The sequence below is a fragment of the Oncorhynchus clarkii genome, chromosome 20, assembly GCF_045791955.1.
Source record: "Oncorhynchus clarkii lewisi isolate Uvic-CL-2024 chromosome 20, UVic_Ocla_1.0, whole genome shotgun sequence".
Lineage (NCBI taxonomy): Eukaryota > Metazoa > Chordata > Actinopteri > Salmoniformes > Salmonidae > Oncorhynchus > Oncorhynchus clarkii.
Window position 1 is genome coordinate 86,606,136 of NC_092166.1, and position 16,394 is coordinate 86,622,529.

Genomic DNA, 16,394 nt, shown 5'->3' on the forward strand with positions numbered 1-16,394 from the left:
TGCAATTTCAATTGTCTTTATTCCGCTCATGTTACATGGAGAATAGAGAGAAACTAAAGTCAGGAGATTTTCAGAACGGTCCGTCTGAGAGCTTCACTCTTCATCGTGTCCTTTCTGTGGCAGAAGGTAGATGAAGGTTGTGAAAATTAGCTCTACATTCTGGAAACATTTTGTATTATATACTTTGGGTCTTGAAATGTAAATGACACAATGGGGCAACTCCAATGAGTGTTTATGCTGCACTAAAACACTGTTCATAAAATGGTCCTAACATTACACCAACTGTGTTTTCTAACGAATTAACTGTATTATTATTATTATCAACATTTAAAGGATGCAATGATGTCAAATTAAATAATTAAATGAACATTCAATTCATTTGACTATTGCTTTAATTTCAACTACTGTCCTTTATTACAATAAACATCTCCAAAAACGATGTAACTGCATTGTAAGTGACCACTGAAGACAGGAAGTGTGCAGATTATAACCAAAGCAACTGACCTGGGAGCAGGGTCACAACTCTAGGTCTCACTCCTCATCCTTTCCTTTCTGTGACAGAGAAGATAGATTGGTTATGAGAACATTGTAATCCTACTGGAAAACCTTTATTTTGTCATATACGTTAAAATTACAATAAGCTTCAACAGGTAAGTAGTATACACTTGGAATAAACTATGAACATCATGTTGTCCCCATACAGATACCAACCCTGTAGTGGTCCTGATTCTCCTTAGATCTGCTATGTAATCAATTAAAAGTTTACAATACATTTTATAGTTGCAATATTGTCCAATGAACAATTAAAGTAAAATGAACAGTAGATTCATTTGATTCTTAAACTGTAGGTATTACATAAAATATGTTTTTTAAAAATGGTCCCAGTTTCTTTAGATCCTGTGTATTACCATGGTAGTAGCTACATAGGTAGGTACAGTGGTATTACCATGGTAGTAGCTACATAGGTAGGTACAGTGCTATTACCATTCCTACATAGGTAGGTACAGTGCTATTACCATTCCTACATAGGTAGGTACAGTGTTTCAGTGGAATTTGCAGTGTAGGTACAGTGTTATTACCATAATTTGCAGTGTAGGTACATATTCTTACTAAAGACCAAATTCAGTAAGTCAAAGCATGTAATGAATATCAATGTTGCGTAGTGGTTATTACATTCAGTATAATTGTTAGTAATTATAATGCTATGGGAAATTACCCCATAACATAATAATCTTTAGAGATTTTCTACCGAGGGAATGACTTGAAGCTATGGTAGACACAAGGTTGACATATCAAAGGTAATATTGAAGTTGTCCTTTAATTTGAATTAGTTTATCAAATGAATGAACGTCTGACACTGCAACAGGTATAAAGTATAAATCTGTGACTGTTATTACACTGTACGTACTTATAAAACTACCATGGAAATATATTTCATGTTAAGTGGGGGCCTTTTTTTTTCTTCAGGAAATGTATCTATGAAACCATTGGGACCATTAGCAGTAAGCTATTACGTTTAGAGTTGATCCTGTCTTGTATAGTTTTAGAACACAATGGATGCCCGCAAATGAATTAATATAAACGTAGCTATTCAGATGTTAAATGATATTATGGCTATTGGATATCATATGGCTGGGTTTCTGTACAGCACTTTGAGATATCAGCTGATGTACGAAGGGCTTTATAAATACATTTGATTTGAAATTATAATTAATTGAAGATTGAAACAGCAACTACTGACCTTGGAGCCGACATCCCGACTCTTGGCTCTCATCTTATTGACCTGAGACTCAGCAATATCAGCCCTCTCCTCTGCCTCATCCAGTTCATGCTGAATCTTGCGGAATTTGCCCAAATTGGAATTGGCTTGTTCCTCCTGTGAAAAAAAATATGGATGATTTAGTCTCTAGCAATCGCAACAATTCATAAATGATGCATCAGTTGGACGATGAAAGGTTTTATACTTACAGCCTCCTCTGCTGTTCTCTTGAAGGATTTGACCTTCAGCTGCAGTTTGTCCACCAGGTCCTGCAGACGGCTCAAATTTTTACGGTCTTCCTCAGTCTGCACCAGTAAACAAGGGGTAAAACAAGGGTCATATTTTAAGCTTCCTTTTATTCTGAGTTCATAGTTCATAGTTCATAGTTCAACTTTGATGTACCTGGTAGGTGAGTTCCTTGATGCGTCTCTCATATTTACGGACTCCTTTCACAGAATCGCCACTCCTCCTTTGTTCACTTTCCACTTCAGTCTCTAGCTCTCTCACCTAGTAAAATATAACGGATGTTAACTTGATTTCCAATCATGTCGTTACAACGACATTCAACATTGAAGCTAGAAATATGAATGAATATTTATTTATTTATAGAATACAAGGTAGGTTGGTCTCAGACACTTACTCTGGCCTCCAGCTTCTGGATCTGCTTCTTGCCTCCCTTCATGGCGATTTGTTCAGCTTCATCCAGGCGGTGCTGCAGGTCCTTGATGGTCTGCTCCATGTTCTTCTTCATGCGCTCCAGGTGAGAACTGGTGTCCTGCTCCTTCTTCAGCTCCTCTGCCATCATGGCAGCATCAGTAATGGCCTTCTTGGCCTTCTCCTCAGCGTTTCTGCACTCCTGCACAGCCTCTTCCACTTCAGCCGAAAGCTGGGATGTGTCGCCCTCTAGCTTCTTCTTCTGGCTCAGCAGGCTGGTGTTCTACACATATGTTTAAAGGAATTACTTTCATATTATCTTCAACATTTTCAAGTTGTGTATATTTAGTAAGGCTATCTACTGTTGTCTATCAATGCCTTACCTGAGAGTGCAGTAGCTGAACTCTCTCACTAACATCCAGCAGTTCCTGCTCGGCCAGTTTGCGGCCTCTCTCAGTCTGCTCCACCATGGCTCTCAGCTCATCCAGTTCAGCCTGCATCAGGTTATTACGTCTCTCCACAATGGCAATGTTCTCCTTCAGGTCATCACCACCACGTAGAGCATCATCCAGCTGCAGTTGAGAATCCTGTGGAGAGAATTTTGGTTTTGTCAGAAAGAGGTCACCCAAATGACCCCAGATCTGTTTTTGGGCTTCATCTTTATAATAAAAATGTAGTAGGTATTGTGTTTAAGATTAAATCAGGATTGCGGTCAATTCAACTAATTCAATTCTAATTCAATTATCTGTAAATTTAATTCAATTAAAATTCAAGGTTAGTCTTTAAAATCAGAGATAATTCAATTCCAAGAATGTAATTCCCAATTATCCCAAACAATTAATTATGTTTTACCTTTATTTAACTAGGCAAGTCAGTTAAGAACAAATTCTTATTTTCAATGGAACAGTGGGTTAACTGCCTTGTTCATGGGCAGAACAACAGATTTTTACCTTGTCAGCTCGGGGATTTGATTTAGCAAACTTTCGGTTACTAGTCCAACGCTCTGACCACCTGCCGCCCTCTTACACAAATATTAAATTGATTTTCAATTCAATTCCAATTCAAACAGTCCTATTATTCCATAACTTTGTCATGAAATTCGAATTTAATTCAAACTAAATTCAAGAATTTAATTAAACCTAAATTCAAGAATTGAATTGTAATTTCTAATTAAATTGGAATTGACCCCAACTCTGGGTTAAATGCTGTGGAAGTGTTACCTTCAGGTGGGCATGAAGACCCTTAAGTTGCTTCTGGGCCTCTCCTGCCTGCCTGTTAGCCTGGCTGAGCTGGATCTCCATCTCATTGAGATCTCCCTCCATCTTCTTCTTCAGCCTGAGAGCTTCATTCCTGCTGCGAGTCTCTGACTCCAGGGAGCTCTGCAGGGTATCTACCACTCTCTGCTGGTTCCTCTTATTCATCTCCATCTCCTCATCCTTCTCCACTAGTTTGCGCTCAATGTCAGCTTTGACCTGGTTGTACTCCAGCTGTGCTCTCAGGATCTTGCCCTCCTCATGCTCGAGGGAGCCCTATGGGAACAACAACACACATTGTATGTCAAATATTCAAGTATTTTAGCCTCAGTAAATGGTGTCTATCCCTACCAGTAAATATCTTCCAGTCTCACCTCAGCTTCCTCTAGTGCAGTCTGTATCTCAGCCTTCTCCTGCTCCAGCTGTTTACGGACCTTCTCCAGCTCATGGATGCTTTTTCCTCCCTCACCAAGTTGCTCAGTCAGATCAGAAATTTCCTCTGTGTGGGGGAGAAAATAAAAATGTACATCAGTATCTTGTGATAACAAATCGCTGTAATAATATTGAAATTATTGGCTGAAATGCCAATAATACTGATGCTCTGACCTTGTAGGTTCTTGTTCTCTCTCTTCATGGTCTCCAGATGATCCAGAGACTCCTCATAAGAGTTCTTGAGTTTAAAGAGCTCAGTGCTGAGAGATCTGGCCTCTTTCTGGGAGCTCTCCAGCTCAGTCTGAGACTCCTCAAACTTCTGCTTCCATTCAGCCAGGACCTAGTAGAATCATACAGGTATTGTAAATGGTTTGAATAAACAGCATAAGATTATCTGCACCTGTACTTAGCCTATCTGTAAACAGCCTATCTACCTACCTCATCCCCATACTGGTATTTATTTATCTTGCTCCATTGCACCCCAGTATCTCTACTTGCACATTCATCTTCTGCACATCTACCATTCCAGTGTTTAATTGCTAGAATTGTAATTACTTTGCCACCATGGCCTATTTATTGCCTTAACTCCCTTATCTTACCTCATTTGCACTCACTCTATATAGACTTCTTGTTTTCTTTTGTTCTACCATACTATTGACTGTATGTTTGTTTATTCCATGTTGTTGTATATGTCGAATTGCTATGCTTTATCTTGGCCAGGTCGCAGTTGCAAATGAGAACTTGTTCTCAATTAGCCTACCTGGTTAAATAAAGGTGTTCTCAACTGGCCTACCTGGTTAAATAAAGGTGTTCTCAACTAGCCTACCTGGTTAAATAAAGGTGTTCTCAACTGGCCTACCTGGTTAAATAAAGGTGTTCTCAACTGGCCTACCTGGTTAAATAAAGGTGTTCTCAACTAGCCTACCTGGTTAAATAAAGGTGTTCTCAACTGGCCTACCTGGTTAAATAAAGGTGAAATAAAAAATAAATAAAAAATGATCATGTATTGTAATAAAAGTGTCCCATAATAATACCTTGTCGAAGTTCCTCTGCTTTTTGTCCAGAGCGGCAGCAGCCGCATTGGATCTCTCCACATCCACCATGAGATCTTCAATCTCATTCTGGAGTCTGTGTTTAGTCTTCTCCAAGGAGGAGCATTTAGCGTTAACAGCTTCCACAGCTTCCTCTGCATCCTGCAGACGCTGAGCCAGCTTCTTCCTGGATTGACATGGATGGGAAGCTCATTTCAGAACATCTGACTTTATTTCTCTCTCTATATATATATATCAGGTAATTCATGTATCTTTCATCATATACTGTTGTGCATCGCTCATTCAGCCAAGGTTGAATAGCCTTGAAAGTAAGAAAACATCCTTACTTTGCCTCTTCAAGCTCCTCGGTCTTCTGGATGGCATCAGTTTCATACTTGGTTCTCCACTGAGCCACCTCAGCGTTGGCCTTGGACATGCCACGCTGCAGCTCAGCCTTGGCCTCCTGCTCCTCCTCATACTGCTCCCTCAGCAGGTCTGAGTCATGGCGAGCAGACTGCACTGCATGGGCGAGTGCGTTCTTTGCCTTGGAAAATAAATGTAAAAAAAAGAACATGGAGTTATGCCGCAGGATGAAAGCAGTTGGATAGCAGATTCTACATTTATTGCATAAATACCTTGACTTCCTCCTCCAGTTGTCTCTTGAGGTCTTCAATCTGCTGAACGTTGGACTGCTTACCCCTGGTCAGTTGGGAGACCAGAGAGTCCTTCTCCTCCAGTTGTCTGGCAAGTTCACCTGTTTTCATCGATTTTTTTATTATTTCAATTAGTCTCTTATTGTGGATGTGGCTATTCATTGTAGCGGTTTGTGTGAATGTTCATGTTAAGTTGTTGTACCGTTCTCAGTTTGAAGCTTTGCTTTCTGCATGGTGAAATCATTGATGGATCGCTGTCCTTCTTCAGCTTTCGTCCTGTATTCACTCATCTGGTCCTCCAGAGTGCGGCACATTTTCTCCAAGTTTGTCTGAAAATGTGTTTAAAATATATATATATAATGCAGCAAAACCGTCATAGATCATCTCTGAAACTAAGGACATGTGCAGTGCCATTTGCGATATCTATCTGATCTCATAAAATGCTTGTATTTCATAATGATTAATCCACTGACCTTAGTCTTGACAATCTGCTCCATGTTGGAGACCACGTCATCCAGCTCCAGCCTGAGCTCACTCTTCTCCTTCTCCAGCTTCTGCTTCACTCTCTGAAGGTTGTCAATCTGTTCTCCCAGGTCAGCTACACTGTCAGCATTTTTCTTCCTCAGAGTGGCAGCTGTAGCCTCGTGCTGCAGGGTAGCCTCTTCAAGGTCTCTACGCACCTTCTGGAACTCAGCCTCCCTCTTCTTGTTCATCTCAATCTGGGAAGCAGTGGCTCCTCCAGCCTCCTCCAGCCTCTCGCTGATCTCTTCCAGCTCTCTGGCCAAGTCTGCCCTCTGTTTCTCCACCTTGGCACGGGCAGCTCTCTCAGCCTCCAGCTCTTCCTCCAGCTCCTCAATGCGGGCCTGAAATGGTCGGAATTCAACTTTTATGGTAAAAGCAGAACATAATCAAGTGTAACAGAAAGAGTATATTCTCCACAATAATATTGAAATACCTGTAACTCCTTCAGTTTCTTCTGAAGCTGAGCACTCATTGCCTGCTCATCCTCAATCTTGCTGCTGAGTTGGCTCATCTCAAAGTCCTTCCTGATGAGTAAAAAAAAAATGTTTTATTTTAAATATTAAAATTATTTTTTGGGGAGTTGTGGTCCTTTCTGCTATAAAATAAAATTAGTATGTAAACAGTTGAATTGATTTGTGATCTTACTTCTTCATCCTCTCCTCCATCTGCTGCTTGTCGTTCTCCAGGTCCATTAGGCTCTCCTGGGTCAACTTCAAATCTCCCTCCAGCTTTCTCTTGGCTCTCTCAAGGTCCATCCTCACCTTCTTCTCTTGCTCCAGAGAGCCTTCAAGCTGATTAAAGGATGCATTAAACAATATTAGGAGTAAACCATTTACTGTAGCCTATTTTGTTAGGATATGACTAAATATGTTGTAATTTTTATCAATACTAATTCGATACTCACGTCATCAACTTGCTGTTCCAGCTTGGCTTTGGCCTTGGTCAGCGTGTTGACTTTGTCCTCCTCACTCTGCAGGTCATCCAACGTTTGCTGATGAGCCTCCTGCAGAGCCTTCTTCTCCTTGGTCAGCTTGGCAATGATTTCGTCCAGAGCTGCCATCTCCTCAGTCAGGTTTTTAACCTAAAGAAACACTTGTGTCATTACACTTATCATCATCCAGACCAAATTATTTTGGAGTTTTAACAACCCAAGAATAAAGAGAAACTTTGACCTTGTTCTCTGTGGCGTGCTTCTCCTTCTCCACTTTAGCCAGAGTGAGCTCCAGATCATCAATGTCTTTCTTGAGTTCTGAGCACTCATCCTCCAGCTTCCTCTTCTTAGCAGTCAGCTCTGAATTCATCTCTTCCTCATCCTCCAGCCTCTCGGTCAGCTCTTTGGCTTTGGCCTCGAGCTGGATCTTATTCTTGATCAGCCCCTCACATCTCTCTTCAGCGTCACCTAGAGTGTCTTCTGACTGTCAACGTGTCAATATATTGTAAGTATACATCAAATCCTGTCCAATTTCAGAAATTTGGTTGGTTTGTAAAATATTCTGTATTAATTAATTGTATGACATATCGATTTATCAAATCATGTCTCATCCCTCTCTTGTTTTTTTCTCTTTCTGAATCCCAAACCAGTCCCTTCCCGTAGTAAGCCCTCGATTTGCACGTTCACAAGTGTCTCCTCCATATTCACCAAGCTGAGGGAGTGAAAATGATCAAGGGGGCCCTCCGATAGCCACTTTGATGGCAAAGCGCCATCCCAACATGCATCGGAATATGTTTGGACTTGGCCCAATTTCATATGAAATAATGGAAAGTCTCGCCTAATGATATGACACCTGCATTTGTTTGTGTCTTATTTTCAAAGTGTGAAACATGTAACAAAATTAAATGTTTAACTGTTATTAAGGTTTAGATTTGGTTAATCTTGTATCTTGTTATATCTTGAAAGAATTTATAGAATACATTTTCTTTATTGTACTTTTTCCCTTAAATTGCATCATTGAAGTCACAAACGTGTCCTGTAGTTGATCGGGTTTATTGATATCCTACTCCGCTCTGGAAGTCACGAACGTGTCCTGTAGTTGATCGGGTTTATTGATTATTATTATTATCCTACTCCGCTCTTGAGTTTTTCCAGCAAGTGTGGCAACAATGAACCTTCAAAGGAGTTAAGGCTGGTTTGGGATTGTGCCTCAGTCACGCTAAGAACTCGAAAGGCCATTTTCTTTTTACAAAGGATGCCAATGCAACAAAAGGGACCAGTGTCGTTAAAGTTAAATCAAAGTAGTTTAGCAATGTGTATTTTACTCACAGACAGGACTGCCATTTGCAGGTCATTCTTCTCTTGGAGAAGGGAGACCATCTTCTCTTCCAGCTCCTTTCTACGGGCGTCCGTTTTAGCAAAAAGCTCTTTGAGCTTCAGGAATTCTTCCTTCATGTTGGCCATCTCTTTCTCAGTCTCTGCTGAAACCAGCAGAGGTTTGATCTTAAAGAACATCTTCATCCAGGGCCAATTCTTGACGCCCATGAAGGCACGAATGTTCCATTGGATCACAAGCAAGGCGTCCCTGTGAAATTGTTATAAAATTAGCTTGTTATACAACCTTTTCCACCTCCACCATATTGTCTGCAGAAGTTATATCCATTGTTTTTTCCAACCTGCGGTCAACAATTTTCTGGAACTCAATTCTGGCAAGTAGACCACGTGATCGGGCCTGCATGCCGGTGATGATGAGAGCGAGACGGTCATCTCTCATCTCCTCAAGGGTACCCAGGAGACCAGCCTTGAAGAACACCTAATAAAGAGACAGATAGAGATCGAGAGAGAGACAGAGAGAGGTGTGTATATATGCAGTACACATCAATGATTTTACAGATCACAGAATTCCATTCAGATCAGCAGGAGGGGTCAGCCAATGAATTATATTCCTTAGCATTCAGTAACATCAGCCAATGAATTATATTCCTTAGCATTCAGTAACAGCAGCCAATTAATTATATTCCTTAGCATTCAGTAACATCAGCCAATTAATTATATTCCTTAGCATTCAGTAACATCAGCCAATTAATTATATTCCTTAGCATTCAGTAACATCAGCCAATTAATTATATTCCTTAGCATTCAGTAACAGCAGCCAATTAATTATATTCCTTAGCATTCAGTAACAGCAGCCAATTAATTATATTCCTTAGCATTCAGTAACAGCAGCCAATTAATTATATTCCTTAGCATTCAGTAACAGCAGGTGGCGGTAAATCACCAACCATGTTGCTTTAATACTGCTAGATTGTGCACTCCAGCTTAGTAGGTGCTAGTATGAACCTTTTCAGTTTATTTACGAACTTCCAATAATACACTCATGGAAGTTGACCTCTTTAAAATAGGTTGTCCTCAATGGCGCTGATCATTCTATCATAGAAGTGGCCATTGCATCAGTTCTCTAGTACAACTCTATGGGTATTGCTCAGTTTGGCCTGGTTTTGGTGATAGTGGTGTAATGGCAATATGTTGCTAGGACCCTTTAGTTGGTCCTATCTTTCCCTCCCGATCCAACAGGCGATATTGCCTTCCGTCTATTTAGAGAACTTACCTTAGTGTGTCCTAATCTGTACTGGGTGTGGTCAATGTCCAGAGAGCCCAGCAGTTTTTCCGCCGCCTTCACGTTGTCAATGAACTGACCCTCAGGGATAGCATTTGGATTGAGGATGCGGTATCTGAATGAAAATCACCAAACAATTGTCTTCAATATTCAGTACAAGTCAAAAGTTTGACACACCTACTCATTCCAGGGTTTTTCTTTATTTTTTATATTTTCTACATTGTAGAATAATAGTGAAGACATCAAAACTATAAAATAACACATATGGAATAAGGTAGTAACCAAAAAAAAAGTGTTAAACAAATCAAAATATATTTTAGATTCTTCAAAGTAGCCACCCTTTGTCTTGATGACAGCTTTGCACACTCTTGGTATTCTCTCAACCAGCTTCATGAGATAGTCACCTGGAATGCATTTCAATTAACATGTGTGCCTTGTTAAAAGTTAATTTGTGGAATTTCTTTCCATTTAAATGTATTTGCACCATTCAATTGTGTTGTGATAAGGTAGGGGTGGTATACAGAAGATAGCCCTATTTGGTAAAAGACCAAGTCCATATTATGGCAAGAACAGCTCAAATAAGCAAAGAGAAACGACAGTCTATCATTACTTTAAGACTTGAAGGTAAGTCAATCTAGAAACTTTCAAGAACTTTGAAAGTTTCTTCATGTGCAGTCACAAAAACCATCAAGCGCTATGATGAAAATGGCTCTCATGAGGACCGCCACAGGAATGGAAGACCCAGAGTTACCTCTGCTGCAGAGGATACGTTCATTAGAGTTAACTGGCTCTCATGAGGACCGCAACAGGAAAGGAAGACCCAGAGTTACCTCTGCTGCAGAGGATACGTGCATTAGAGTTAACTGCACCTCAGATTGCAGCTCAAATAAATGCTTCACTGAGTTCAAGTAACAGACACATCTGAACATCAACTGTTCAGAAGAGACTGCATGAATCAGGCCTTCATGGTCGAATTGCTGCAAAGAAACCACTACTAAAGGACACCAATAAGAAGAAACTTGCTTGGGCCAAGAAACACAATGGATATTAGACAGATGGAAATCTGCCCTTTGGTCTGATGAGTCCAAATTTGAGATTTTTGGTTCCAACCGCTGTGTCTTTGTGAGACGCAGAGTAGGTGAACGGATGATCTCTGCATGTGTGGTTCCCACCGTGAAGAATGGAGGAGGTGGTGTGGGGGTGCTTTGCTGGTGAAACTCAGAGATTTATTTGGAATTCAAGGCACACTTAACCAGCATGGCTACCACAGCATTCTGAAGTGATACACCATCCCATCTGGTTTGGGCTTAGTGGGACTATCATTTGTCTTTCAACAGGACAATGACCCAACACACCTCCAGACTGTGTAAGGGCTATTTGATCAAGGAGAGTGATGGAGTGCTGCATCAGATGTCCAGGCCTCCGCAATCACCTGATCTCATGGTTTGGGATGAGTTGGACCTCAGAGTGAAGAAAAAGCAGCCAAAAATATGGAAAAGCATTCCTCATGAAGTTGGTTGAGAGAATTCCAAGAGTGTACAAAGCTGTCATCAAGGCAAAGCGTGGCTACTTTGAAGAATCTAAAATATATTGTTTAACACATTTTTGGTTACTACATGATTCCATATGTGTTATTTCATAGTTTTTGTGTCTTCACTATTATTCTACAATGTAGAAAATAGTAAAAAAATAAAAACAACTTGAATGAGTAGGTATGTCCAAACTTTTGACTGGTGCTTTACATTTTATTTCACTTATTTTTAACATTCTTTCATAAACAGCACATGTTCATCTTAACAAAACCATGTTTTCCCATCTCAAAAGGTAAAAAAAAGACTATCATAAGTACTACTAAATAAAGTGATAGGGTTGACGACTTAATCTTCAATCATCCATAATTCGCCTTGTAAGGGGGGAATGGAAGCTTATTGTGTGCAACAGGGAAGGGCAATTGAATGCAATCTTCACAAGGAAATGGACATTTCTAGCCTGTCTATCTATGGCTAACAGTGTTGACATGTTGTGCTCCACCCACTCCGTTTTCCACCACAAAACATCAGAAAATGAGCAAAAAGAGTAGAACCAGCTCATCTCCTTTTACACTATTGGATGTCCATGTTGTTTCTTCTCATTTTTAAGGAACAGTTTCAGTTCGGTTCATGTAACAGGGTTGACCTTCACATTAGGGATATTTATTATTATTACATTTTTTTATGAATCACTAATCACAATAAATAAATAATACTCTTCAGATATCAAAGCAACAAACTAGGGTTTTACAATTATGGTGAAAACTCGGATTAATGTTGCTATTAAGTGGGTTAAAATCTTCCCGAGAGGTCGCGTAGGATGCACAGCTTAAGGAATTCTGTACTTTAGCAAATCTGATTTATGACATTTTCCATGTGGACTATATTAAAGGGCACTTAATTTAATATAACAGGCTTAAAACAATTTCTACTTAAATTGTCAAAGAGACTCAAAAGGCCCTCCTTTCCTGTTAGAAAGAAAATATATAACCTTATTTTCTTAAATACCTTTGTTTGAAGTCAGCGTACAGGATCCTGTTGGGGAAGCCCTTTCTGCAGATCCTGATGCCTTCCAGCACACCGTTACAACGTAGCTGGTGCATGACCAGAGGATTCTCCATGGCCCCAGGAGTCTTGGTCTCGTTGGGGATGAGGCAACGCACAAAGTGAGGGTGAGTAGACCTCAGGTTGGTCATGAGTTTACCCAAGTTCTCCTGTGAGCATGACAAATGTAGAATTCTCCATCAGTGAATGAGTCTCAAGAGTACCTCACGAGTCACAACGGCATTAAATGCTAACATGCCAATCCACAACATACTGACATCTCAAATGTAATGTAATATGGTGCTATGTGAAAACCTAGATTAATGTTGATGTCAGATCTACCCTGTGCAGAGCAGACACCGTCTGGAAGGAAGAGCCTTTCTTCTTCTTTCCCCCAGCCGCTTTGTCTTCACCTGATAACCACAGAACAATTAGATTATACATGTTGTTATTGTCTTCACCTGATAACCACAGAACAATTAGATTATACATGTTGTTATTGTCTTCACCTGATAACCACAGAACAATTAGATTATACATGTTGTTATTGTCACATACACCGGATAGGTGCAGTGAAATGTTTTGGAGTAAATTAGTTTTAAGTGCCTTACTCCATGTCGGTTCAGGTATTCGAACATTTAACCTTTCGTTAACTGCCCCAACACTCTAACCGCTAGGCTACTTGTCGCTCCTCTTTCGTTAACTGCCCCAACACTCTAACCGCTAGGCTACTTGTCGCTCCTCTTTCGTTAACTGCCCCAACACTCTAACCGCTAGGCTACTTGCCGCTCTTCTGTTCTATCATGCCAAATGTTATTTACTTTAGTGGTTTGTAGTCTTTGCAGATAGAAACATATAGTACCTCCTTCTGCACCAGCATAGCTTGCAAAGAGATTGGACAAGAACTTAAGACTTGACTTCTGGAACAGTCCGACCACAGTCTCATTCAGCGGGTCCTTGTTCTTCACCAGCCAGTTACCGATGTTGTAGTCAACAGTGCCAGCATAGTGAACCAGGGAGAAATGGGCTTCCGGTCTTCCCTTAACAATCTTGGGCTTTTGGAAACATGCATTTTTGCCCAGATGTGTGTCATACAGCTTAGCCTTGAATGTAGAATCACTGGCCTTGGGGAACATGCACTCCTCTTCAAGGATGGACATGATACCCATGGGCTGGTGGAAGGAAGGAAAATCAATTAGTACTAAGGGAAAAGCATAGTGATTAAATATCAGAATCATTTGTCTATGAAGATTTCCCTTGTAATGCTCATTTTAAAAAGTACTCCCGTTAAATGTTTGAAATCTCAAAGATAACTCAGGACACTTCATATAAACTACTACAAAACTGAAGACACCAACCCTTTCAATGAGGTCAATGCAGGCAGCCAAGTCCATGCCGAAGTCAATGAACTCCCAGACGATGCCCTCTTTCTTATACTCTTCCTGCTCCAGCACGAACATGTGGTGGTTGAAGAACTGCTGCAGCTTCTCATTAGTGAAGTTGATGCACAGCTGCTCAAAGGTGTTGAACTGGAATAGAAGTTCACAGTTACTTCATTTTGTCAGCTGTAATGTTTTAGATATATCATTTTATGATGTGTTCTTTTTGTTGTTGTTGTTGTATTTTACCCCCATTTTCTCCACAATTTTGTGATATTCAATTGCGATTCAATTACGATCTTGTCTCATCGCTGCAATTCCCCGAGGGGGTTTGGGAGAGGTGAAGGTCGAGTCGTGCATTCTCCGAAACATGACCCTCAAAACCATTCTCCTTAACACCCGCCTGCTTGACCCAGAAGCACCAATGTGCCAGAGGAAACACTAATCAACTGACGATAGAAGTCAACCTGCAGGCGCCTGGCCTGACACAAGGAGTCGCTAAAGTGCAACGAGCCAAGTAAAGTCCACCCGGCCAAACCCTCCCGTAACCCGGACGAACACTGGGCCAATTGTGCGCCGCGCTATGGGACTCCCGATCGTGGACAGTTGTGACACAGCCTGGGTTCGAACCCGTGTCTGTAGTGACCGCTGCGCCACTTGGGAGGCCCATGATTGGTTATTTTTAGGAAATATAGCCTACATCAAACACTCACATCAAAGATCTCAAAGCCTGCAATGTCCAGCACACCAATGTAATGCTGCCGAGCGTTCTTGGTGTCCAGAGTAAGGTTGATTCTTATCACCATCCAGAGGAACATGTTCTCGTAAATTTTCTTTGACAGTGCACCAATAGAGTAGTACACCTATAAAATATAGAGAGAAAATGAATTACTAAAACATAGGTTCAACATGAACAAATAGGGATAGTTTCCCAGACACAGATTAGGCCTAGTCTTGGACTTAACATCCTGCTCAATGGGGGAATCACTCATTAAAATATTAGCAACTCTAAACAGAAGTTTTCACAATTATTAGCTTCTGGAAATGTACAATGTTTTTTTAGACTCACCTGGTCGACACTCTGACCTTTGGTGACCCATTCATTTCCTACTTTGACCCTTGGGTGACACAGCCCCTTGACTAGGTCCGCAGAGTTCAGGCACATCAGATATGCGACTTTGTCAACATCTGGAAAGGAAAGGTTTTATGGTTGTAGGAGGAGGCATTCTGACCGTTAGATTTTTCAAAGATCCTATATATTAAAGTGAGAGGTTTTATTTCCTCACCCTCAGTGCCATCAGATTCTGCTTGCTCCTCCCTCTGCTTGTTCTTAAACTTCATGTTGCCGTAGTGCATTATGGCCCCAGTCAGCTTGTAAATGCCATTAATCTCTTCTTGAGAGAAGCCCAGCACATTAAAGGCATCCTAGTTCAGAATAAAATAATTTTTTTGCATTGGATAGAAAGTTGGACAGATGAGCAAGGAGAGATACATGTAAATTGTCATGAAAATTGACTTACATCCGTAGCCATTAGCTCATCAGAATCATCAATGGAAGTTACTTTAATCTCTCCTTGGGAGATGAAGGCGTAGTCATAGGGATTGCTGGTGATGAGGAGCATCTCTGAAAAGATTTCAACAGCACAGTTGAATGTGTTAATGGTACTGTTTATTATGCATTGTTTCTCAATCTTTTTTTTGTAACTGTGGCAGCTAATTTACTGACAACAGTAACATCCCAAGGATTGGTGCAGGTCCACAGATCTGAGGTTGAGAGTAGAGGTCGACCGATGAATCGGAATGGCCGATTAATTAGGGCCGATTTCAAGTTTTCACGACAATCGGTAATCTGCATTTTTGGACACCGATTATGGCCGATTACATTGCACTCCATGAGGAGACTGCGTGGCAGGCTGACTACCTGTTACACGAGTGCAGCAAGGAGCCAAGGTAAGGTGCTAGCTAGCATTAAACTTATCTTATAAAAAACAATCAATCTTAACATAATCACTAGTTAGCTACACATGGTTGATGATTTTACTTGTTTATCTAGCTTGTCCTGCTTTTCATATAATCGAAGCGGTGCCTGTTCATTTATCATCGAATCACAGTCTACTTCGCCAAACAGGTGATTTAACAAGCGCATTTGCGAAAAAAGCACTGTCGTTGCACCAATGTGTACCTAACCATAAACATCAACGCCTTTCTTAAAATCAATACACAAGTATATATTTTTAAACCTGCATGTTTAGTTAATATTGCCTGCTAACATGAATTTATTTTAACTTGGAAATTGTGTCACTTCTCTTGAGTTCTGTGCAACAGAGTCAGGGTATATGCAGCAGTTTGGGCCGCCTGGCTCGTTGCGAACTGTGTGAAGACCATTTCTTCCTAACAAAGACCGCAATTAATTTTCCAGAATTGTACATAAATATGACATATCATTGAAGGTTGTGCAATGTAACAGCAATATTTAGACTTATGGATGCCACCCGTTAGATAAAATACCAAACGGTTCCGTATTTCACTGAAATAATAAACGTCTTGTTTTCGAGATGATGGTTTCTGGATCTGACCATATTATTGACCT

The 16,394-nt window shown here is 40.6% G+C and overlaps 1 protein-coding gene across 3 annotated transcripts in view; it reads right to left on the bottom strand.

Moving 5' to 3' along the window:
• The window catches only part of LOC139377013 (myosin-7-like), a 32,841-nt gene continuing 16,447 nt past the window's right edge, over window positions 1-16,394 (bottom strand). For all 3 annotated transcript variants that reach the window (XM_071120079.1, XM_071120080.1, XM_071120078.1), the window contains 30 exons: window positions 15,325-15,428; window positions 15,091-15,229; window positions 14,874-14,992; window positions 14,518-14,667; window positions 13,784-13,954; window positions 13,288-13,597; window positions 12,768-12,838; window positions 12,390-12,595; window positions 9,844-9,967; window positions 8,912-9,048; window positions 8,565-8,820; window positions 7,477-7,719; window positions 7,209-7,385; window positions 6,950-7,095; window positions 6,738-6,828; window positions 6,256-6,645; window positions 5,985-6,111; window positions 5,765-5,883; window positions 5,477-5,673; window positions 5,133-5,316; window positions 4,273-4,438; window positions 4,041-4,165; window positions 3,634-3,942; window positions 2,797-3,000; window positions 2,400-2,696; window positions 2,162-2,266; window positions 1,969-2,064; window positions 1,742-1,876; window positions 505-552; window positions 1-114 (listed from right to left, as the gene is read on the bottom strand). In XM_071120079.1, coding sequence (XP_070976180.1) covers window positions 532-552; window positions 1,742-1,876; window positions 1,969-2,064; window positions 2,162-2,266; window positions 2,400-2,696; window positions 2,797-3,000; window positions 3,634-3,942; window positions 4,041-4,165; window positions 4,273-4,438; window positions 5,133-5,316; window positions 5,477-5,673; window positions 5,765-5,883; window positions 5,985-6,111; window positions 6,256-6,645; window positions 6,738-6,828; window positions 6,950-7,095; window positions 7,209-7,385; window positions 7,477-7,719; window positions 8,565-8,820; window positions 8,912-9,048; window positions 9,844-9,967; window positions 12,390-12,595; window positions 12,768-12,838; window positions 13,288-13,597; window positions 13,784-13,954; window positions 14,518-14,667; window positions 14,874-14,992; window positions 15,091-15,229; window positions 15,325-15,428 — 4,919 coding nt within the window. In that variant the 3' untranslated portion in view covers window positions 1-114; window positions 505-531. The remainder of the gene's footprint in view (window positions 115-504; window positions 553-1,741; window positions 1,877-1,968; window positions 2,065-2,161; window positions 2,267-2,399; window positions 2,697-2,796; window positions 3,001-3,633; window positions 3,943-4,040; window positions 4,166-4,272; window positions 4,439-5,132; window positions 5,317-5,476; window positions 5,674-5,764; window positions 5,884-5,984; window positions 6,112-6,255; window positions 6,646-6,737; window positions 6,829-6,949; window positions 7,096-7,208; window positions 7,386-7,476; window positions 7,720-8,564; window positions 8,821-8,911; window positions 9,049-9,843; window positions 9,968-12,389; window positions 12,596-12,767; window positions 12,839-13,287; window positions 13,598-13,783; window positions 13,955-14,517; window positions 14,668-14,873; window positions 14,993-15,090; window positions 15,230-15,324; window positions 15,429-16,394) is intronic.